Source organism: Charadrius vociferus, unplaced genomic scaffold (assembly GCF_000708025.1).
Source record: "Charadrius vociferus isolate BGI_N301 unplaced genomic scaffold, ASM70802v2 scaffold919, whole genome shotgun sequence".
NCBI classification, from domain to species: Eukaryota; Metazoa; Chordata; class Aves; order Charadriiformes; family Charadriidae; genus Charadrius; species Charadrius vociferus.
The window spans coordinates 169,426-191,390 of record NW_009653257.1 but is presented as its reverse complement, the minus strand read 5'-3'; the positions used below and the strand labels follow the sequence as shown (position 1 = coordinate 191,390).

General features: G+C 56.5%; 1 protein-coding gene across 1 annotated transcript in view; it reads right to left on the bottom strand.

Annotated features, from left to right (window-relative positions):
* Positions 1 to 21,965, bottom strand: part of MYRF (myelin regulatory factor) — an 80,072-nt gene that overhangs the window by 4,245 nt on the left and 53,862 nt on the right. The window contains 13 exon segments of the mRNA XM_009893154.1: positions 15 to 73; positions 1,871 to 1,951; positions 2,638 to 2,706; positions 2,892 to 2,980; positions 3,286 to 3,358; positions 3,850 to 4,010; positions 5,731 to 5,840; positions 6,259 to 6,367; positions 7,522 to 7,722; positions 9,856 to 9,946; positions 10,264 to 10,374; positions 11,099 to 11,175; positions 11,608 to 11,803. Of these exon segments, the coding sequence (XP_009891456.1) occupies positions 15 to 73; positions 1,871 to 1,951; positions 2,638 to 2,706; positions 2,892 to 2,980; positions 3,286 to 3,358; positions 3,850 to 4,010; positions 5,731 to 5,840; positions 6,259 to 6,367; positions 7,522 to 7,722; positions 9,856 to 9,946; positions 10,264 to 10,374; positions 11,099 to 11,175; positions 11,608 to 11,803 (1,427 nt within the window).

Sequence of the window (21,965 nt, the reverse complement as noted above, 5' to 3'; positions counted from 1 at the left end):
CGGGGCGACGGGACCGGGTACGCGGAGCAAAGGCAGAGGTGGAGAGCGCAAGGGTGAGGGGGAGCAGAGCCATCTGGGAAAGGAGAAGCAGGAGAGGTGCACTCAAGCCGCGAAGGAAAGCGAGGAAAAGCCCCAGCAGATCGTGTGGCGGTCCCACGTCCGGCAGGGACAAGTTCCAGCTGGTTCAGAAGACGCCAGCAATGCTCCCTCGATGCTCCCTGGGGAACAGGGTCTACTCAGTGGACTTGGTTTCCAACAGCGATCCCCGGGGTGGATTTACGGGCTCGGGGCTCAACACATGAGGCCATACCGGGCTCCAAGCACTCAGCGTTCCCTAAGGGAGGTGCCCCTTCTCTCGGAGACAGACTGTTCCTCACCTTGTCCTTCAGAAATACACACAATCCCACCCAGATTCATCCCGTGTAACTTCAGGTGTTCCACTGAAGCTACCAAGACCCGAGCTGAGGACGTCCCAGGCATCTCCCGAGGGTCAGGCAGATGTGAAAGGGGAGGAACCGCTGCCTCGTGCTGGTTTTCTCCCACGTCTCCACAAGGAGCCCGGAGCAACACCACTTCAGGGCACCAGCTACCGCCTACAGAGATACGGGGTGAACCACGGCTCTTCCCTTCACGCGCTGTAGCTGTCTCCACCGAGCAGGAATTTTTACTGAGCTCCTAACAGAGATGTTCAAGACCTTACCTGTCCAGACCCTGCCCGGTTCAGTTTTATCTGTCCCACATTCTGCGTGTCCTGTACCCACGTCTCGCCCGTCCCCTTAGCGTCGCTCCAAGTTTCTCAAAGGTAAACGGAGCTTTCGCTCATTTAGAGAACTCAAAATACCACTTTGTCACCCGCGAGACTTATCATAGACTCATAGAATGGTTTAGGTTGGAAAGGACCTTGAAGATCATCGAGTTCCAACCCCCCTTATCTTATTCTTTCTTTTTTTTTCTGGTGAAAGGAGATGCGATGCCGGTCTCCCGGAGGAAATGTGGACACCAGCCTCTGGAGCTAACCTTCACCCCAGCCAAAATCCTGCCCCTGTCCCTCATGTTCCTTCACTGCCTCGCCAACGCTTTCCACGCACGGCTTTATCTTGCATCCCACGTGCAATTACTCTTTTTTTTTTTTTTTTTTTCTTTTTTCTTTTTTAATAGCTTCCTGCGAAACGCGCCGATGTGGAGTTCTTAAAAGAACAAATTAATCGTGCCTTCCGCCGCTCCTTCTGCAGGGATTGGTCCCAAGGGTGCTGGCGGACAGGTAGGACCTCTTTGTCTGTTAAGGGAAGTGCTTTGCCGCAGCCTCGCAGATCCCATTAACAGATCCCATTAACTGATCCGTACCTAACGAGGAACTGGGACACCTTTCCCCGTGTCAGTACCTTTCCAAACAATCCCAGCGGCGACGGCTCACAAAAAGAAATAATTTAGGGTGTTTTTTTTTTTTTCCTGTCCTCCTTTTGCACAGTAAACTGTCCTGTACTTGCGAGTGACCCTCCACAATAAAGGTAATCACTCGTAAAGAGAGGGTGGGAACAGCTTTTTGGCTAATTCTTCAAAGTCTTCATCCTTTTTACACACTCCCCCCGCTCCTTTCACACCGTCTGCTCCTGCTCTACCTGTAGCGTGCGATTCCTTTATTTAGCCTTTGATTAATTGGGCCTTCAAGCTCCTAATCCTAATTTCCCCTTCCTGACGGGGTCCAGGCTCCTTCCTCCTGGAGTCCCACTTGCTGGAGTACATCCTTTTCTTTTCGCTTTCCATTTTTGCTTAAGATTCTCGGTCTTCTGCGGCGCAGATGGCAGAAAGAAGGGGAATTGAGAGAAGGGATGCGGCAATTAAATAACAGTATAATGAAAGAGTAACATACCGTGGGCATAGAGCGACCGGGACCCCGGGACCCCCGTGCCGAAAGAGGGCCAGGAGACAGGCAGTGGGCACAGCGAAAGAGCTACGGGACAGCGAAGGGAGGCGGGAAGGAAAGGCAGGGTGGGGGAGAAGATGAGGAGGACATGGGGGAATGAAAGAGGATACGGAAGATAACGGAAACGAGAAGACGGGAATGGGAAAATTAAAGAGAAAGCGGAAAGGAAACGGGTTGGATGAGAGATGTAACCGGGACAGGAGGGAGAGAAACAGGACAGGGAGAGGAGAGAGAGAGAAAAAGAGACTCATTATCGGGTAACGCCAACTCCCAAAGGAGCGAAGCGTGCCAAAACCGAGCGCCCGGCACAGGCCGCCCGTGCCCACGCTTGCCGGGCTGGGGCCGGTCCCTCAATGTCCTCTCCACGCTAAGGACACGGTTGGCAGAGGAAGACTCTTGCCTAGCACGGCCTGGCCCTGCCCCACTGCCACCAGCGGGACGACAGCCGAAGAGGCGCCCGCAGAACCTTCAGACCGGCCGCGAGTGGACACCTGAGCGGCCAAACAGCACCGTCTTGTCTTTTTCTTCTCTGCTCCTCACTTCTCGCTCCAGATGATTTAAGTGACGTCACGCTCGGACGTACGGATGCGTTTGGTTGGCTTTTGCAGCTTGACTCACTGGAACCGTGCTCAGCAACCCCACAACGGCTGGTTTTTACGCTTCAGACTCCCCCGGTCACCTCACCCCTCCCCACGCAGCCCACAAGTACCTACCCATCGATATCCACGAGGTCCTCTTCGCTGCGCAAGCTCAGCACGTAGAGCGTGGACATGGACACCACACTGGGAAGAAAAAGAGAGGTACAGGCTGAGGACGGGCACGGGGTGAGGTTCTGATCTGCTCCCGAGGGGTTTCAGCCCACGAAAGAAGCCGGAGGTCCACGGCGCCCCTCGCTCCACACCCCACGGATGGCGTGGGCCAAACCCATGAGCCGGAGAAGCGGCAGCCGCCGGGTGCGCGGTCTCACCTGAAGGCCATGATGATGACCAGGGCAATGATGGTGCCCTGCAGGAAGCGCTGGCTGATGCAGGCCTGTTCTGGGACGACTGACGGTGACTGTAAGAGAAAAAAAAAAAAACAAACCCCAAGATCAGCTCCTTCCCGCTCTGGTCCTCACGCAAATCCCACCCCAAGCTCTCTTCCTCCTCCCCCACAAGCCCTGAACCCCCGTAGAGCAGAAGCCATGAAACACCTTCATTAGTACAGACGAAAAAGAAGGAGAGATCATGGAAATGGGAGCAGAGAAGGCCTCTCCTTCCGCAGCATGTGGAAGGAACACAGGAGAACCATGTAGATGCCCGTGCTTAGACAGGCCACCTGTCCCCGCGGAGCTCCGCGCTCCTTCGGGAGCGGTCCTTTACCTTGTTGGCTACTTTGTGGGGTCTCTTTTTGTGGGGCACGCTTCCCGCACGGCTGAACTGGCTTCCCGTTTGGCTGCAAGGAGAAAAGAGGGACGGCGATCAAAGGGATTCCCGGGGAAAATGCGGTTCTCTGGTAGGGGAGACATCTCTGCCCGGCATGAGAGTCCCAAACCCTGATCACTTCATCTGCTCAAGGGTAGGCGCAGCGCTGGTCCGTCGCCCGAAGAGCCTGAATTCTGCCCCCAAAACCTGCACAAGCTGAGCAGGGTCAGTACGATGAGGTTGGAAGCAGGAGAAACTCTTTGCCCTGAGAAAGCTGCTCGCTTACGCTAAGGAAACGTGGAGACAATTTCACACCAGGGTTTTGGGGGCTGGTCTAAGTGGTATGCGTATGCCAGATCTGTCTCACCAATTTCGGCTCCTTGAACCTACCCCAGACCAACTGCCAACACCCCACCACTCCTCCCCCATCTCCCCTTTCCCAAACCCAGCTGTCACCCAAGGCTGTCTGGTCCCAAAAGGAGACATCCCTTCTGGCTCCCGTGCCCTCAGCACGCCCCGTACCTGAACGTCCCGGAGCTCACGGTTGACTTCATGCTGTCCAGCCGCTTGAGCTTGGCCAGCTTGTGACTCCACCTCTCCAGCTCATCGATGCGGGTCTCCAGGTTGTCCGTCAGTTTGCACAGCTCCTTCACGGCTCCCACGTTCTCCATGAAGATGCGCTCCTACCAGGGAACAGGTTGGGAATCTGAGCGGCCTGGCACGGGGAGGCACTCCTGCTCCCATGGATCTGGCCGCCCTGATTGCTCTCCCATGGCCTGTCCCAGGGGAGAGGGTACACAACGCCCAGCTCTGGGGGCAGGGGATCATCCAACATGGCACTTCAAAGATCTCTACAGCCCCTGGATGCAAGTACGAGAGAGAGGTTTGACAGGTTGCCCACAGAAGTTGTGGAAACTCCATCCCTGGAGGTGTTCAAGGCCAGGTTGGACGGGGCTTGGAGCGACCTGGGCTGGTGGGAGGTGTCCCTGCCCAGGGCAGCGGGTGGGACTGGTTGGTCTTCAAGGTCCCTTCCAACCCAAACCATTCCATGATTCTATGATATCCTCTTCAAGCCCAACCAAAACAATAAATGTTGGTGCAGGATCCCTGAGGTCATCCAGACCAACGGAGAGCTCAAATCCAGAAGCCTCTGGAGAGCAACCTTCCCCCTGCAGCCCCTCTGGTAAAGGCAGAACGTTCCAGCACAAGCATCTCCCTTCGGCACAACTGTAGCATCCCACCTACTGTGGTTTCACCCCTGCCCCTCATCCACCCTCGGGCTCTGCCACTCCGCTGCCCCATACGGAGCTCCCCGAGGCAAAACATCTCATCGGCGTGCTGGTCTACTGTGTTCAGAGGCTCTTGGACACCACGGAGAATATGTAGGAGCGAGTAGATGCCTCTTTGGAGAGCTCAGCAAGAGCAGCCCACGCAGTTTGCCGCGCTGGGCCCTTCCACAGCGAGCACCACCTCCTGATGCTGAGCTGCGGCCCGTGGGAGATAGGACGAGAGGAAATGGGTTCAAGTTATGCCAGGCGAGGTTTAGATTGGATATTAGGAAAATTTTTTTCACTAAAAGGGTTATCAAACATTGGAACAGGCTGCCCAGGGAGGTGGTGGATTCCCCATCCCTGGAGGTGTTTAAAAAAAAGGGTGGACACGGTACTCGGGGACATGGTTTTGTCAGGTTAGGTTAATGGTTGGACTTGATGATCTTAAAGGTCCCTTCCAACCTCAACAGTTCTATGATTCTGTGAAGAGGGCTGTGGGCAGAAACAAAGGCCAGCAACGGCCTGGCCACCTGCAGATGGGACAGAAAAGGTCACGCTCGCAGCTACCGCTCGCTGGTGATGTAACTGGAGGGATCTCGGCTTCCACGAAGGAGAAACGTGGCACTAGGGTCAGTCCTGACCATTCCTACTCTGGACAGAGTGATGCAGAGAGAGAGACGGCAGCTTTGGGAGGGCTGTCCCCTTGATGTGTGCTATGGAAGGTTGTCCCCTCGAAGCCCAGAGCAGCGAAGAGGCGGCCACAGGTTACGGAGAGGTCAGGCAGCCAGGTGCTCTGGGTTACCTTGACATAACCACCTTATCTTATCTAGAAAGGAGAGATTATGACTAAGGGCCTCCCTGCAGGAGGCTGCCAACAAGGGGCCCTTCTTGAGGGACACGCTGCCAACTTTCACCAACACCTGACTAACTCCTCCCTGCAGATGTCCAACCGTCCACCCTGGGCTCCTTCTGACACCTGAAAGACCAGCTAGGTCTGGAACTCTATATGGGTGGTGGTGGCCTAGAAGTATTTCCCAGGCATCGCAGTTTCCCCTCTTCCATTTCCAGCTCCACAACTCCCTTGAGCCATGTCTCAACGGCCTCCCTGCCCCTCCTGCCTCCAACCACCAACCTTGTTCACCACCAGGAAGTTCTCAAGAGTTTTCCCATTGGAAAAGACCAGGTCTCCGGTGTCCTTCACAGCCTCGGGGAGGATCTCCTTTACCTCCTGAGCAATGACACCTGCGTGGAAACAGCACAGTGGGTCAAGGTGGTTTGGGCAGGGCTCCTCCTGCCACAGCTCTTCCTCCGGTCCACGCGGTTGTTGGCAGGAGTCTGTGCATCACCCCGCTGTAGCGTGTAGCTGTACCCCTGGAGAGCGGCGAGTACTTGGAGAAGCCTTATCGCAGAAGCCCTCTAAGTCACCTGTGGGAAGCGCCATCTTCTCTCCCGCTCATGGAAGAGGGAATTTCATTAGATGCTTAAACTTCAGGTGGTGAGAAGCCCCCTCTCTCCTACCCCACGCCCCAGGGCAGAGCCGGGTACAGCCGCCAGGAAAGGAAGGGCAGTGCCGCTCGGCACCACGAACAAAACACCGCCGGAGGTGGCAGAAAGTAAGGTCCAGCGCTGCAGACGTGAGCAGGTCAACCGGGGCCCATACCTGTCTCGGAGGCGTTGTCAATGCCCACCGTGGCCGCAAACTCGGGCTTGTAGTTGTAGTGCACCAGCCGCATCCGGGAGATCCTCTTCAGCTGCTCTGTGGTGTCCACCTGGGACAAACCAGACACATGCAACTCCTAAGTGGGGTGTTGCTCCTTAACTGAATCCCAGACTGGTGGGGGTTGGAGGGACCCTCTGGAGCTCCCCCATCCCACCCCCTGCCAGAGCAGGGACACTTCCAGCAGTGGCACAGGACGGCGTCCAGGCGGGTTTGGGATGGCTCCAGAGGGGGAGACTCCCCCACCTCTCTGGGCAGCCTGTGCCACTGCTCTGCCGCCCTCACAGCAGAGAAGGCCCTCCTCATGTGAAGATGGAACTCCCTATGATCACCTTTGTGCCCGTTCCCTCTTGTCCTGTCACTGGGCACCACTGGAACAGACTGTTACTCTCCCCCGGCACCTCCCTTGAAGGATTTATCAGCATTGATAAGATCCCCCTCAGTCTTCTCTCCTCCAGACTGAACAGCCCCACGTCCCTCAGCCTTTCCTCAGCAGAGAGATGCTCCAGTCCCCTCCTCATCTCCGTAGCCCTTTGCTGGACCCTCCCCAGCAGTTCCCTGTCCTTCTTGAACTGGAACTTCTTAAGTTCCCATAACTCCAACTCCAAGCAGCAAAACCCACTATGGCTCACGGTAATATCTTTGCGAGACAGAACTTCACCAGACAGCCCCGACCCCTGCTCAGACCAGCCGTGAGGACAAACAGCATTTGCACTGGGGTTGATCTCCAGTTCTGGTCACTGGACACGTTCCTCGGGTAGTGAAGCCAGGAGGAGACCGATTCCCATCGCACAACCAGGCGCGGGGCAGTCCTCACAGATACGAGACGTGACGGTACCCAGCTTTTCTGGACAAGCACATCCAGCTGAGAGGACTTCAGAGCAGAGCTGGGCCTCCCACCCAGGTTCTGGCAAGTCCCAGTGGGCTGTGTGACATACTCACCCGTTTCCAGGTTCGTAACTCTGCGTTCCCTAGTTCTGGCTAACAGTGGAGGAGTCGCTATTCCCTAAGACACGGTGGACAGGCTGTGTTTGGGACAGACCGGGACAAGGCGCTTCCCATCTGGTCAACAGGAGCTCAGGTTGTCCGTAAGGACCGTGTCAAAATCGGCAGCTAAAACAGGCTCACAAGGACGCTCACACCTTCTGCGACGCCTCTTCAGACCCCTGATCACCCCAAAGCTAGCCCGGTTTGCCCGGCTCTTACCTCCTGGATGTCCTCCTTCACTCGGACGTCTGAAGGGTGCATCAGCGAACCCATGACCTTCACATTGCCGTGGACCACGAGGGCTTCATCGGGGCGGTCGGTGTTGATGCCAACCCGGCCGTGGTGAAAAACGGTATCGGGGAGCTGCGCCCGCTGCCAGAGCACGTCGCTGTCGCTCTCGAACTGGCCAGGGTTGGAAGCCTGCGGAGAGACAGGAAAGCGGGGACTGAGAAGCCGCAGGAGCAAAACCAAGGTGAGGAACGCTGCGGTGCTGCTGGGCAGAGGCGCTCCGAGATGGAGAGAGAGTGTGGATGTCAGGAGAGCCCCCCCAGACCCATCCCCTCCACGCACGGTGCAGAGGGACTGTAGAGCAGGAGAGGCCACGGGCAACAGATGGACATCAGAGAGCCCCAAGCTGCTGCGGTGGCCTGGACGGTGCCGTCCCCAGTAGCGTTGGGTGGGAAACACCTGCGAAACAAAGCTTGGCAGAAGCAGGAGCACCCTGATGGCGCGGCAGTGTCATCGTTGCCCAGAAGAGAAACGAGGACGGGGAAGATCTCGGCTGAAACTGGGGCATGTTCATCCAGGAACCCTGAGAAGCAGGAGGGGGATTTTGGGATGAACGCTCCCGGGTCATGAGATCCCGGCACGGGTGTCCTCTTCGGCCCGCTGGACTACAGCCCCAGGAAGGCCTCGAAGCTGAGCTGTGGTGGCTCCAGCCTCCCGGGAGGGACAGCAGGGAGCCGGACAGACAGGCAGGGCAGAGCCAGCAGAAGACAAGAAAGGCCGGGGAGGCGGGAGACGGAGCTTCGCGGCGGCACAAGGCGAAGCGGCAGGGGCAGGGAGCCACCGCCAGCCCTGGGGACAGATCCCGGCCTGCCCTGACCGCAGAGGCGGCCTCGGCGTTCATCTGCTGGCCATGTCTAAGCATCTCTCTGCAGGAACCTCTCTGCCCGCTCTGTTCTTCTCCCTACAGGAATATCCTCGCTTTCTTGAGCTGCCCGTTATCTCAGCTATCAGAGCTGTTCCAAAAACCCCAACCAGAACCACAGAGGACAGCAAGAAGAGACCATAAGTGACATGGCTGTTGCTCCTGCATCCCAAATCCCGGGGTTCTGCTCTGCTGCCATGGTTCCGTCACCCACACGCAAGTTGAGACGGGGCAGAGCAGGCTGCCCGCAATTCCCTGCAGTTCTGGGCTGGGCACCTTGGAGACTACCTAATTCATCGTGGACTTACTTGCCTGCAGACTCTGAGGTCCCTCTGTTCGTGTTTAACCCTCTGCCTTCATGTCTCGGAGCCGAAGGCTCCAACAGAGCTCCAGAAGAGTCTGGGGATGGTGCCCATCTCTTCCTGCTCCTCTGCATTTGAGCACCACCGCCTTCGCACAGGCAAAAGGCGCTGCCCTGGGAAGGTCCCCACTCTTCCCACACCTGGAGGTCTTGTCCCCGCTGCAGAGTCACAGAATCATACGATAATAGAATGGTTTAGGTTGGAAGGGACCTTAAAGATCATCCAGTTCCACCCCCCTGCCCTGGGCAGGGCCACCTCCCACCAGCCCAGGTTGCTCCAAGCCCCGTCCAACCTGGCCTTGAACACCTCCAGGGATGGGGCAGCCACAGCTTCTTGGGGCAACCACAGCCAGGGGCTCACCACCCTCACAGGGCAAAATTTCTTCCCGATATCTCATCTCAATCTCCGCTCTTTCAGTGTCAAACCATTCCCCCTCGTCCCACGGCTCCCCTCCCTGATCCAGAGTCCCCCCCCAGCTCTCCTGGAGCCCCTTTAGGCACTGGAACGGGCTCTGAGGTCTCCCCTTTTTCGCCTTCTCTTCTCCAGGCTGAACCCCCCCAACTCTCCCAGCCTGTCCTCCCAGCAGAGGGGCTCCAGCCCTCCCAGCATCTCCGTGCCCTCCTCTGGCCCCGCTCCAACAGGTCCACATCCTTCTTATGTTGGTGGCCCCAGGGCTGGAGGCAGCTCTGCAGGGGGGTCTCCCCAGAGCGCAGCAGAGGGGCAGAATGAAACACAAATAACTTGTCCCAATAACGCTGTTCCCTCACTCCCAACAGCTCTACCCTGGACACTGGTCCAGCCTTGGGAGAACGGGACACCTTCCCTACCCCGCACCAGGTTCTTGCACGCCCTGAGGCTGCTCTGATTAAGCAGGTGTGGACAGGCTGGAGGCAGAACCCAGTAAAGAGTCTGGAGAAGGTGGGAAAGGGCTGAGTGGGGAAAGCACCGAAAAGCCAGAGGAAGGCAGGAGGATTGCCCAGGAGATCCAACAAAGGACTACGGGGGACCTGCAGGGGGCTGAGGGAGGAGAGAGGGACTTACTCGGACGATGATGCGCTCGGAGATGTGGGCTGCCAGCGTGTAGTTCTGGTTCTGCGCGTGTGCCTGCAAGGCCACCACGAGCATGAAATACCTGTGGAGAGCGGAGAGAGGTCAGGGTGCCATCCCCCACGGGGAACTGCCCAGTCCGACGAGGCACCAAGCTGTCACGGTGGGCTTGGCACATCCCCTCTCCCTGTGCTGTGGGGGACCCCAACCCCTCAGAGTTGGGGAGAACCTTCTTGTGGCCACAGCAGACACCTCCTTTCCTTCACACAGACAAGAACAGCCAGTTCAGGACCTGTTCCCCATGTCCCCCTCCCTCCAACCCCATTCCCCAACCCGGGGACTGGCGCATCCGCAGGCCTTGAGGGCTCAGAAGGACTTGGAGAAGGCACCTGCGCTCCTCACCTCTGGTCTGGGTTGGGTTTGCCTTTCTTCCGCATGTTGTTGGCTGTGGTCTCGCTGAAGTGCAGCCGCCCCACGGTGACCTTGGTGACCTGCTCCGGAGGCAGGTTGACCCTGGGGAAGGGAAAAGAGAGGAGCGAGTGAGGACACCGCCGGAGAAGAGGTTCTTTGGGGAACGGCCATCTCCTGGTGTGCTCCACCAAAGCGGGTCTATGAACTGCGCACAGTGGGCAAAGTGAAGAGAGAACTTTGCTGTGGGAAACTGGAGAAAACTGGAAAGTGTGACACCCACAGTACGATCCCGAGACCTCCATCTCAGCCCCTTTCCCTGTCTTCTCCTGCTATTGTTTATTCCCCAGTAGCACTTCCCACTAGAGCACAAGTCTTTGAGGAGCAGCTGAGGGACCTGGTGGCGTTCAGCCTGGAGAAAAGGAGGCTGAGGGGAGACCTTCTCGCTCTTTACCTGAAAGGAGGTCGTAGAGAGGGGCAGGTCGGTCTCTTCTCCCAAGTACCAAGTCCCAAGTACCAAGTAAGTACCAAGGACAAGAGGAAAAGGCCTCAAGTTGCTCCAGAGGAGGTTTAGATTGGGTATTAGGGAAAACTCCTTGACCAAAAGGGTTGTCCAGCACTGGCATAGGCTGCCCAGGGAAGCGGTGGAAGCACCATCCCTGGAGGTATTTAAAAGATGTGTAGACGTGGTGCTGAGGGATGTGGTTTAGTGGTAACTTGGCAGTGTTGGGTTGACGGTTGGACTTGATGGTCTGAAAGGTCCCTTCCGACCAAAAAGATTCTGTGATTCTGTTCTATGACCCTCTTCTACACCCCGGGCCATACTCACGTGACAGGGTTGAAGGGCCGTTTGCTGCGGTCGGACTGCGACTGCTCTATATTGATCGACTGGTTCAAGGCTTCCAGCTGGAGAGAAGAGATTTGGGGGTGTGACAAAGAGCGGGAAGCTGAGACCTTCCCCTTCCCACCTCCTTCTCCCCAGCACGTGCCAGCTCTCTGCCCAGCCCTCCACTCTGCACAACTGACTTAACGACACCCAACCTGAGTGCGGTCATTGTCCAAGCATGGGTGTCTCCATTGGAAGGGGGGCAGCTGACGCTGAAAAGATCTCCCCAAAGTCCCTATATACCTCTGGAGCCAAAAGCGAGGGAGAGGCAGCCCTGAAGACACCCAGGCAGTCCATCTTAGGACTAATATTTCAAGATCTGCCTTGTTCTGGCCTTCAGCACTCTCCCTACAATGTAGCACATGAAGACGTGGTGTTGCCTGATCCCCAACCGTCTGCCCGGCACCCCTTCTCCCTGCTGGATTCGCTGCTGGCCCTTAGCTCCCGCTTGCCTTCACTCCGTGCAGCTTCAGGTAGAAGCACTCTAAGGGTTTCAGGCCCTCGGGGGTCTTCACATACTTGGGATCTCCAAGCATGCCGATGTAGACCGTGACCTGGAAGTGATTCTTCTTCTGGCACACAAAGGCGTCGTCACCCACCGAGAAGTTGAACCCCTTGTCGGCGTCGACGCGGTAGGTGAGCATCGGGCTGTGGAAAAGGCGGCAGGCGTTAGACCGGAGCCCTGTGCGCACCCCGAGGGGCTGACGCTGGCGGGGGGAAGGATGAGCGTGATGGTTTGAGGAACCCACAACGATTTATTGTCATTCAGACAATTATTCTCTCACCCGATGTACCCCTCCCCACACCCCCAGGGAAATCGGGGAAAACCAAGGAAAGCCGAGGGCTGAAATATAAGCAGATTTAATAGAATAAGATGAAATAATTAACATTAATAACACTAAAGAACCAATATTATCCCAATACCAATATAAATACACAAGGATTATACTCAGCCCTTTCTACCCGTAGAAGCTGTGCACTCCCCGCAGGGGACAGCCCATGTGGGACACTGCCAGCGCTGCGGCTTCGGGAGGAAGGGAAGGGCTCAGGGCTGCGGCACCGGGGCGAGGAGTTCTCAGGGTGGCAGCCATCACGGGAGAGAGAGAACTCCTCAGCAAACTGTTTAATTTATATTGAATGTGACCTTTGCGGTATGAAATAACCCTGCTGGCCAGCTTGGGTCAAGTGTCCGGGTCTCTCCTCCTCATCCCCACACCTGGTGAGCTCAAAAACACCGAAACCTTGAAACCCGCACACCACAGCTGGCTCTACAGCGAATATTTTCACCAATTCAGGCACTCGAGTCTTCTAAAAGTGCAGTTTTCCCGGGCATTAGAAGAGAAATCTGTCCTGTGTCGCACAAACCAAGACCATGAGCCGCAACACCCATGAGCAGAGGCAAGGAGGGGTCCGTACGGCACGGTACGTGGCCACGTCCCGGGGTACGGATGCACATGAACCACCCCACCGGTGGACACCTCACCAAACAGCTCACCCCCTTGTCCCACCACACACAAACAGCCACTGGGTCGTGAACGGTCCCACCTCCCCATAGACTGTGAAGGCCACCTCTACCCACACGTACGACCACAAAATAATCCCGAGGCGCAGCAGGCACATGGGAAGGGACAGAGGGTCATGTTGGGGCAAAAGAGACAGCTTCTGGTGCTGTCCCTCCCACCCTGCACTGGTGCTGCTCTTGGGTGCCCACAGGGCTGACTGGCTGAACCCAACACCTTGCCACGCAGCAACCCATCCTGCCGTGCAGGGATGAGAGCTCGGAGAAGGTCCCCATCTCCTTGAAGCTGCAAGCTTTGCTTTAGGTGGGTCTTCAACTGGGAAGGAACGTGGTTCCTGTGACGGTGGTTTGATGAGGATGGTGGGGCAACCACCCCTCTAGATGCTACACTGTAGTATTAATACTATACACATTTACAAATATGAGCCACAACTGGGTAGCATCTCCTAAAAAGTGCAGCAGCTTAGCCTTCAACACGCACTGGAGCTCCACAGCCTGCCCAAACGCTTCTGCCTGGGAGAAACAGCTCAGGCTGACCTCGGAGCAGGGGGTTGGGAGGGGTCCCCCACCTCCGTTGGCTTCACCCATCGCATTCCCGACGTCGCCTGCGCTGGTCCTGCTACCAGGCGGTACCTCCTGCCCGCCAGATTCCTCCCAAAATCATAACCACCTGCTGCGAAAAGCTTCCAATGGGCAGGTCCAGAGGAAGAGGGGGAGGAGGAGGAGGAGGAGGAGGAGGAGGAGGGGGCCCTGGCTGCCCGATGAACACACACCAGCTGGGGAGGTTTAATCTACATCTCTTTAATGGGCTGGTTACCATAGGAACAAGGGAAATATGTGGCCTTTGCAGCAAGTCCCCTTTTCTCTCACCATCCAAACCCCCCAGAGCTGGGCTGGTGGGCCCCCGGGACGCGGATTGCCCTATGCGGGGCTGGGGGGTGTGGGGTGTGAAGGAGATGCCTCTCGTCCCACCGCCCCATCGAAACCCCCAAATCCCATTGCTTTGTAATGAAAGAACTACGGACGAGGTAAAGGAGAGCTCAGCCTCGGCTTTGACATCAGGCTTCAAAATCGCGGCGCGCTCTTCCACAAAAACAAACCGCTTCTGAGTTCCACCTCCAGTTCTTCAGACAGACAGACGGACGGACACTGCCCAGAGCGATGCGGTGGACAGCGGGGGGTGGACAGACTGACAGGGACGGACCAGGCAGACATCAGCAGGCTTTGGGAAGCGGGAGATAGGGAAAGGTCACTCTTGCTCCCCTGGTGTCCCCCGGTCTCCTTTCTTCTGGGCAGAAAGCCGTTCTCCCCACGCGCACACTTGAGGGGTTAACGTGGACGAAACCCACGGGAATTTCCAGGCAGCCCTGAATCATGTTGGGATGGCCACGAATAAACACTCATTTCTTGCACCCGAGGGAGCCGGGGCTGCCGTGCCGTGCCCCGAACACAAACCAGACGGTGGGAGCAGAGCACTACCTTAGCCCAGAAGCACGAGAGGAATTCCCCTCCGCTCTCGCCCTCCTCCCAGCCTCACCTCCCCACTTCTCCCTCTGGCTCTTCTTGATGGGATGTCGCGGTTTGGGCGGGTCCCGGCCCCCGCCGCGCTCATCCCAGGGGTACCGGAGCTGCTGTCACCCAGACCCACCTCCGCCTGCAGAGCTGCCTCCCTCCGCCCCCAGCATCCACCAGTCACCCCACTGGTTTTAACAAAGAAAGCAGAGGAGGGTTTGACGGAACTTCCAACCCACGGATGCTTCCGAAACACGCTCTGGTTCATGTCACTCCGACTGATAGCTGCTCAACACACGTGTTGAGAGAAGGGAGACACTCAGGCTGCCCTTCCTCTGTCTTCTAGAGATGCCCGGTCCCTCCAGAGTCCCCTTCTCAGAGACATCTTTGCTCTGAGTCTTCCCGACGGCTGTGGCCGGCGCATCCCCCGAGGTGGGATCTCTGCGCTGGGGGAGATCGGGAGAAGCCGCTTGCCAGGTATCAGAGAGACCACGGGTCTCCCAAACCCTCTGCCTTCAGCCCAGCGCCTCCGGCCGAGCCGAGGAGCTGCTCCCCGCTGCCATCCCCACTGCAGCGCGCACAGGGCTGGGCGTCCCCCGGATCTCCTATTCCGCTGCTTTCATACTCCCGCGTCGCAAATCCCACCGGGAAGCAGCAAATCCACTCCCCTACCACCACAGGGTGGGGGGGTCATCACCGCCCGAGGCACCGTAAGGATTCCAGGGGCACTTATAAAATACCGTCCTCCCCTTCATCTTAACCCACGGGGACCTTAGAGCCACCACCGCCCTACCCCGGACCCCGTCCTCGGGCAGCGGGTTGGCAGCGCGCCCCTCCTGGGACGTGCCCTCTGGATGGGGGGGCTGCCGGGAACGGGGCGGTAGGAGAAGGAAGGGCAGGAGACCCCCAGGCAGAGGTGGTTCCCGGGGTTAGGGATGACACCGGTCGCTGACAAAGCCAAAGCCACGCTGGTGGGGTCAGAGGACAAAGCGTCAGGAGGAAAAGGTCTGGGGTCAAATGGATTATTTTAGCCAAAATGCCCTCAACGGACAAAAGCAGATTAAGGCAGGACTGAGGAGGGCAGGAGGAGAGGAGAGGAGGTTTCTCCCAATCCGAGTGAGGGCGAGAGGTTAGAAGCTCCCCACAGCCACCCCCGGCATCCGCACCGAGAGGGGCAGGGAGCGCCCTCGCTCCCCCACGTTAAAGCGCACAGCGAAGGGAAAGGCGCTGCGAGGAGAACCGTGTCTCTGCTGAGAAGGGAACCGTATTGGGATCCGCGGCCGAGAGCAGGATTGTCTGAGGGATGCTCGCACGCCTCAGTTGCTTCCTCTCCGGAAGAAAAAAATCTCCCCCATTTCTCTCCTCCTTCATAGAATCATAGAATTGTCTAGGTTGGAAGAGACCCTTGGGATCGTCGGGTCCAACCATCTACCCTACTCTACAAAGTTCTCCCCTACACCATATCCCCCAACACCACATCTAAACGGCTCTTAAACACATCCGGGGATGGTGACTCAACCACCTCCCTGGGAGCCTATTCCAGTGCCCGACCACTCTTTCTGTCAAAAATTCTTTCCTAATGTTCAGGATGTTCCTAATGCTCCTTCCTTCCCCAATTTCTCAACCACTCCTAAGACATAATGTCTGGAGGCCCCTCAACTCGAGGACCGCTCACTAGTGCCATGCGGTCCCTGCTTGGTTTCTCTTCCAGGATACAAACACCAGGATGGAGGAACCTCCAGTTGAGCAGCACCACGCTGCCATCGCAGACTAACGCCCCCCACCAGCACATCCACGGCTGAGCACCATCTGTTGTCCCTTCAGGCCAGGTCCCTCAAGGCCAGGTTGGATGGGGCTTGGAGCAACCTGGTCTAGTGGGAGATGTCCCTGCCCATGGCAGGGGGGTGGGAACTAGATGATCTTTAAGATTCCTCCCAACCTAAACCATTCTATGATTCAGCTGCCTGAGATACACTGGAGGCATGAGAGAGTGAGACCTCAGTGGTCCATCACCACGGGATGAGCCAAGTTGGCCAACAGGGCCAACACACCGTGTCACCTAACTCAAAAGCCATCCAGCAGGACTGGACCACACCACACCATCTCCATCCCCTTGGTGAGACCCAGGATCTGCAGGCAGGCCAGGTTGGGTGCTGTTTACAAGGACATCTCTTCCAACCAAGGAGTGCGAGTCTGAAAGCGCGGGTTTAGCCCGGAGCTCCGGAGGAGAGCGCGTGGAGAACACCAGTTTGCTAGATGGGAAGAGACCGGCACCAGCCGTGTTCCCAGGGTCAGGGCAGAGAGGCTCTGGGCTGAGCGCGGAGATGTTTCTGTTGAGCGTTGCGCTACCCTTCGCCAGCTGCCGTACCTCAAACTGTAAACAAAGGGGGAGCGGGAGGAGGGAGCCTGCTGGCGTTTATCACAGCGCGCTGTCAGGGAGATGAATGACTCCTGCTCCCAGGAGTAAATTAGCCAACTGCCCGGTTCCAGGCCTCTTCGACACCGCTGCTGGAAACCAGCTAACCCTTTTGAAGGTTCAGCGTGTTCGAAACCACGAAACCAGTGCAAAAAGGCCGAGGACAAACATGCTATCAATAAAACTAATCCAGAGACTTCGGCTTCCCTCAACCAACGTAGATTCCTCAGCCCGCAGCAGCAAAGCCTGAGACACCAGCCCACCAAGCCAAGACACACGTCTCCAGGCACCTCCACGCGAATCCACGCGGCAATCCTCCCTTCCTTCCTTTCCTCAATCCAGCCTACTTCTAGGAAGTCCGTGTCGAAACCAAACCCGTGAAGTACGTATGAGCCTGGCGTCCCTTGGCGCTTCTCCTGGCAGCTGCAGGGCTGCTCCAACCTGCGCGGGGATGGGCAACCTGTTGCCATTCACACAACCAAATTCACTGTGCGGGTCTCTTAGAAGGCAGAAAAGCTACTTGGGAACTGCAGAATGAGTTCACATCCCCCCACCCCGTGCCGTTCCCATCTCATCGAGCCACAGCAGTGGCCGAGAAGGAGCCATTAATTATTAATTTTCCACGTATTCACAGGCACAAGATAGGAATACGCTCCGATGTGACAGCTACGCTCACTGCCTAAGAAGAGAGAGCTGTTAACTGGGCTTGAACGGTGCCAGCAGAAGTTCTCACAGGGCTATTGAGCATCACCAAACCACAGCAGGAAACTTGTGAGGAACAAAAAAAAACTTTCAGCGTTGGTTACTAGAACCTTCACCGAGAGCAGCTCGAGCGGGAACTGGTGGAAGAGAAGGTCTCCTTAAGCTTTACCATCCACTCGCACTAACAATACTGCATTTAGCTCTTCAAGAAGCCTCTGCAAGAAACTGGCAAGTCCTTGGCCAAAGCCATGGTTTAGGGTGGTTTTGGCAATGTTCGGTTGATGGTTGGGCTCTATGTCCTTCAAGGTCCCTTCCAACCTAGACGATTCTACGATTCTGAGTTTGGGACCACCTAGCTTTGACCTGTTCTCAGGAGGCGGCGCTTCATGGTTTGTTCCGAGAAGCCCTCGTCCCTTGCTGAGCAGATCAGAGAGCAGGTGGGCACAGTTGAAAATACACGTAAAACCCTGTCAGAAGTCTGGCAAGAGCCCAGCAGTTTGAGTTCCCCCTCAAAAGCAGTGCAGGGAGACAAGGTGGGACCGTTGGTCGACACGGATTCTTGGATCTCAAACTCCCAGATCCCGCCATGTTTCAGCATCTCCCCGCAAGATGCTCATTCACAGCAGAAAGACCACATCATCTATACCTCAAATCTGGAAAAATCTTCTCCTTCTCAGCTGATCAACCTCCAAACGTGACGGACTTTGAGATATTTCAGCCCTGCCCTTGGCAGAGAGAGACTACTGAGGGACCCAATTTTGTGTGGGCAAGAGGAGGAGCATGGAATATAATTGGATAGTATTTTTTGCCCTGTAAGATGATACTTAGCATGGAACGTTACACGTAAATCCACAGGCACAACCATAAACTATTCTGGATCGATTCAAGAAGTGTTCAGGGCCAGGTTGGACGGGGCTTGAAGCAAACTGGTCTAGTGGGAGGTGTCCCTGCCCAGGGCAGGGGGGTTGGAACTAGATGATTATTAAGGTCCCTTCCAACCTAAACCATTCTATGATTCTATGAAAAATAGGTTAAATAAACTACTGACCAAGCCATTATTCCCCTAGCCCAACGGAAGGTGTCCTCCTGCCTAGATGCAGCAGCAGAGCTGGATCTCTCCCATGCAGCAGTAACCACCAGAATGGCTTTCTCTCAGGCAGAACAGGAGGAACCACCACAAAGGGTGAAAAATCCCCCTCCCCGGAGGCTGCGAGCAGGGTGGACCCGCAGGGGTGGTTTTGGAGAAGTCAATCGTCTTCCTGCACCACGGCACAGAGCTGCTCTGTGTGCAGCAATCGCCGTTAAAACACCGACAAGCTCTCGACTAGTGAGAAACACCGTGCTGGGGTACGAACCCGAACGGCTTCCTACGGGCTCACGGCATCCCAAAAACTTGGTTTCCCTCCTTAACCTGCACTCGGGTCCATTTTCTTAAGAACGAGAGTAGGAAAAACTCAGGTGATGCAGATGATTCGAATTCCTGGGGCTGTGAATAGGCTGAGGGCACCTGGATCACAGTGGGGAAAAAAAAAACCCAACCCTCTACGTTCCCTGTTGGGGCAGGAAACTTTAAGAGCACATACAAACTGGAGGAGAACTTCCAGCAGAAACCAGAACGGGAATGGCCAGTCCTCGGTTTATCATCTCAGAGGAAACTAAATTGTGGAAACACTCGTGGATCTCTAAGTGACACAGATCCCTCTCGTTGGCTGAGCGTACCCAAAAGGCGGAGAAGAAGGAGGAGACTCCTACCTGCTAAAACTTGGATTGGTCAACCTAAAAAATGCCGCTATAGAAGAAGGAAGATCGATCCTGCGGTGTTTCTCATAGATATATCCGGGTGCAGTGCCGTACCAGGAGCACGAAGCGGTCTTCCATTTCGAAAGAGATGTAGGTTCAGCTCGCACGGGCTCTCCTACAGCTACCCGGCCTCAAACCCACCGCGACGGAGGGAAAGTGGCGTACCTAAAAACCAATCGATCAACCCTCGACCTTAACCCTTAATTCTGGCCAAATCCAGCGCCACAACAAACCGCACGTGGGTTCCTAAAATCTACATGAAGTCAGTCAAAAGGAATTTATCCATTACGCAAGGGGATGATGACCTAAATGCCACAGAAGTAGGTTCGCTCTGGCTTTCGCCCTAAATCCTAAAAGCAGATATTAGGCGAGCGATCCCTGAGAGGCTGAAAGAGTTGGGGGTGTTCAGCCTGGAGAAGAGAAGGTTCCGGGGAGATCTTATTGCTGCCTTCCAGTACCTAAAGGGGCTCCAGGAGAGCTGGGGAGGGACTTTTTACCGGGGCATGTAGTGATAGGACGAGGAGGAATGGCTATAAACTGGAAGAGGGCAGGTTTAGATTAAACATTAGGAAGAAATTTTTCATTCTGAGGGTGGTGAGGCACTGGAACAGGTTGCCCAGAGAGGTTGTTGAGGCCCCATCCCTGGAGGTGTTCAAGGCCAGGTTGGACGGGGCTCGGAGCAACCTGGGCTGGTGGGAGGTGGCCCTGCCCATGGCAGGGGGGGTGGAACTCGATGATCTTCAAGGTCCTTTTCAACCTAAACCATTCCATGATTCTATGATCCCAAGCACCGATCACGAAGAACGCGAGAAGTCAAAAGCAGCGGTTTGCGGCGCTCCGGCAACGTCTCTGTGCCCCGGAAGAAAATATTGTGTAGTTTGTAGGGGCGAATCTTGGGAACGGGGACTGTAACACCTGCAAAGGGTCCGTGAGAAGCTGAAAGAGTCGTGACGTGTTTCGGCCGCGGGACCGTTTACCCAGCGCGGGTAAACAGCGTGATGGAAGGGGAAGGTGAGGGAGGAACTCATTGTGTGGAAGAGAAAAGCGAGGCCGTGCGAAAGGTCCACTCCGGCGATGCGCAGAGCTCTTTGGACCCTGCTGACTACTGGCGGTGTCGTTTGCGCTTCTGCCGCAGAGCGAAAGCTCTGCGGAGACCGATGGTGGAGGAGAGGCCCCTCCAGGGACTGACAGGCTGTGACCAAGCGTTGCCTGAGTTAGAAAACGGGGGGAGGTCCACTTCTCCTGACACCTCCACTTCTCAGAGTCCCTTTGAAGCTCAACGTGAGCCACCGATGTGCGATCACAGGCCAGAAAGCCAACCGTATCCTGGGCTGCATCAAAAGAAACGTGGCCAGCAGGGCGCGGGAGGGGATTCTGCCCCTCTGCTGCGCTCTGGGGAGACCCCACCTGGAGTACTGTGTCCAGTTTTGGAGTCCTCAGCACAAGAAGGTCATGGACCTGTTAGAGGGGGTCCAGAGGAGGCCCCGGAGATGCTGGGAGGGCTGGAGCCTCTCTGCTGGGAGGACAGGCTGGGAGAGTTGGGGGGGTTCAGCCTGGAGAAGAGAAGGCAAAAAAGGGGAGACCTCAGAGCCCCTTCCAGTATCTGAAGGGGGCCTACAAGAAATCTGGGGAGGGACTTTTTACAAGGGTATGGAGTGATAGGATGAGGGGTAATGGCTTCAAACTGGAAGAGGGGAGATTTAGATGAGATATTAGGAGAAAATTCTCTCCTGTGTGGGTGGTGATCCCCTGGGGCAGGTTGCCCCAAGAAGCTGTGGCTGCCCCATCCCTGGAGGTGTTCAAGGCCAGGTTGGACGGGGCTTGGAGCAACCTGGGCTGGTGGGAGGTGTCCCTGCCCAGGGCAGGGGGTGGGACTGGATGATCTTCAAGGTCCCTTCCAACCCAAACCAGTCTATGATTCTGTGATTCCATGTCATGGGGCAAAGACACTGAGGCTCACAGCTGGAGGCAGTACTGGCACAAAAACAGAGTCTGGGAGCAGCAAGAACAGCAGCAAAAGCCGAAGGTGGCTTTGTCAGGTGGGAAAACGGCAGCGTCACAACTGCCCAGTGACACCCAGGTCCTGGTTGAAAATCAAGTGATAAGAGATAACGAGTCCAGACAGTGCTCGGAGGAGGTGGGAGCTGATGCGACTACTGCCCTGGGCGGGAAAGCAGGAATTGGGGACTGCGGTGTGCGTGTGCTGAGCAAGAGATGGTCAGCTTCCCCCCTTCCCCAACCTACAGAAAAGCAAACCCACGATGGAGAGCACGGCCAGGTCTGCAGGACTGGACTTCGGAGCTGCTCACAAGTCCCCAGAAGTAGCTGCTATTCCACCTGAAGGTGGGAGATGCTTCCTTTATGGAAACACGTCAGCAAAACAGCAGGAACCACCTCCCCAAATTACCCCTCTCCTGCTGTGGTTGGGGAAACAGCCCTAAAGAGTGTCTTTGCGAGTGACAGCATGTCACCAAAGAAGTAACCATCTCCAACAGCCACTTCTCTGCAGGGGAACAACCCATAGCGTGCCCCAATCACCACCAGGTCCGCGTGAAAGGTGACACAAGGACTAAGGTTGGGCTGAGCAGGAGATGCGCGCGCGGGAGGGCTGGGGCTCGCACGTCCCAGTTCCCCCACGACTGGCCTCGCCTGGGGTCCTCGGCTCCCCGTCCTGAGCACCGTCCAAGCGAGGTGTGACGATCGTCTTGGGTTATTTGGTATCGCGGCCAACAGAGCACCCCCTCCCGCGTGTCCCCAGCGAGAGGACCCCGACCAGCCCCTGGCCGGGCAGAGAGAGGAGGAGGGGAAACGGGGTGGAGGAGGGGGGGTCGTTTGCTCGGCGAGCGGGTCGCGGAAGCCCG